This window comes from Sardina pilchardus, chromosome 21 (assembly GCF_963854185.1).
Source record: "Sardina pilchardus chromosome 21, fSarPil1.1, whole genome shotgun sequence".
Lineage (NCBI taxonomy): Eukaryota > Metazoa > Chordata > Actinopteri > Clupeiformes > Clupeidae > Sardina > Sardina pilchardus.
This window is the reverse complement of record NC_085014.1, coordinates 5,105,590-5,107,981: the sequence shown is the minus strand read 5'-3', so window position 1 is coordinate 5,107,981 and position 2,392 is coordinate 5,105,590. Positions and strand designations below refer to the sequence as shown.

The window sequence follows — 2,392 nt, the reverse complement described above, 5'->3', positions numbered from 1 at the left end:
GAGAAAGAGAGAAAGAGAGAGTGAGTGAGTGAGTGAGTGAGTGAGTGAGTGTGTGAGTGTGTGAGTGTGTGTACTCACAGTTCCTCTAGATAGGGCAGGTTTCGGAAGACGTTTGCAGGCAGCTCCGTGATGTTGTTCATGCTGATGTCACTGTGAAGGAAAACACATAAACACATCACAATCTAAAACCTCAATTAAAACACACATTAGCATCATACACACACACACACACAGGTATGCAGACATACACGCATGTGAACAACCACAATCACACATACAGCATTGAATAATATGCTGGTCTCACACATACAGTACATGCCCACACACACACACACACACACACACACACACACACACACACACACACACACACACACAACCAGTCCCATCTCACATGTCTCCAGTATCCCAGCCACAGTGTGTCTGGCGTGTGTGTGTGTGTGTGTGTGTGTGTGTGTGTGTGTGTGTGTGTTGACAAGGGCCCTCAGATAATAAAGGGCTAATTAGGAGTCTGTGTTGACTGCTGCTACACGCTCCCCATGTTTACTCTCCCAGACTGAGCAAGTTTGGACAAATTACAGCCATACTCACTCTCACACACACACACACACACACACACACACACACACACACACACACACACACACACACACACACACACACACACACACACACACACACACACACACACACACACACACACACACACACACACACACACACACACACACACACACACACACACACACACACACAGCCGTACTCCATTTCATGACTATTATCTGTCAGCAATCACACCATAATGGTCTGACACTTGAAAACCAGTTCCCCCATCGCCCTTTTCAACAGAACTCCAACAGGTTTCCATTATGCCAGCGCAGAGGCCTTTAGCGTGAGTACACGATGCCAGCGCAGAGGCCTTTAGCGTGAGTACACGATGCCAGCGCAGAGGCCTTTAGCGTGAGTACACGGTGCGCAACACATCCCCACTGAGCCCAACACATCCCCACTGAGCCCAACACATCCTCACATCCCCACTGAGCCCAACACATCCTCACATCCCCACTGAGCCCAACACATCCCCACTGAGCCCAACACATCCCCACTGAGCCCAACACATCCTCACATCCCCACTGAGCCCAACACATCCTCACATCCCCACTGAGCCCAACACATCCCCACTGAGCACAACACATCCTCACATCCCCACTGAGCACAACACATCCCCACTGAGCACAACACATCCCCACTGAGCACAACACATCCCCACTGAGCACAACACATCCCCACTGAGCCCAACACATCCCCACTGAGCCCAACACATCCCCACTGAGCACAACACATCCCCACATCCCCACTGAGCCCAACACATCCCCACATCCCCACTGAGCACAACACATCCCCACTGAGCACAACACATCCCCACATCCCCACTGAATCCAACACATGGAAACATGGAAGCGCCAGCATTTCCCCTTGGGGATCAATAAAGTATCTATCTATCTATCTATCTATCTATCTAGCATACTCATGGAACACAGGGCCTATATTATTATTGTTATTGTTATTATTATCATACAGTATACAGCATGGCCTAATATATATCATACCCATGGAACTATATTGTATTATTCTCATATTATATAATTTATGGCCTAATATATACCATATCATGGAGCACAGGACCTATATTATCGTACATTCATATTACATTATATATGGCCTAAATAATACATGTCTTTATCTTATTAAAAACCTTAAAGCAATAAATTGGATCAGACCTCATTGACATAACACACATATATATATATATATTGGTGCTCAGTGAAATCTAGCCTAATAACATTTACAACCACAACAATTACCTAATTATTTGGGAATTATGACTGAAGAGAACTTCCCTGCAGCACACGGCAGGCTTTGACAAGAGGCCAGCGATTGGCAGAACCGCAGAGGACAGACACCCTCGGCTTGCGTACAACTTACGCATGAGGCTGTATCCCATGGCAACCAGGGGTGCGTCTGAACGTGACTAGGGATCAGAGGCACCGATCAAAGATGTCGCAGGGGTTGCCACGGCAACCTGCCAGCCGCTTTCATCTCGCAAGAGCGACGAGGTCACAGTCCGGGCCTGTCTATGGGGGTAGTGACCTCAAATAGAACCCTCAGCGCTTCGGAGCAGGAAGTGACCTCAAATAGAACCCTCAGCAGTTTGGAGGGGGGAGGGGGGTTAGTTTAGTGACAAACCTGAGTAAGTTAACTCAGAGTAAGTGGTACGCCTCCTACTAGAAGAGCTGTATGGCAAAACAATGCCATAGGGCTCCTGCTGTAGAGTTACTTGGAGTACTCCCCTGCTCTGTACACAACAAACAAAGGAAGTCAGACCTGGCAA

General features: G+C 47.8%; 1 protein-coding gene across 1 annotated transcript in view; it reads right to left on the bottom strand.

Moving 5' to 3' along the window:
* lgr4 (leucine-rich repeat containing G protein-coupled receptor 4) overlaps positions 1 to 2,392 on the bottom strand; it is a gene marked incomplete in the record, with an annotated part of 49,191 nt that overhangs the window by 18,882 nt on the left and 27,917 nt on the right. The window contains 1 exon segment of the mRNA XM_062524380.1: positions 79 to 150. Coding sequence (XP_062380364.1) covers positions 79 to 150 — 72 coding nt within the window.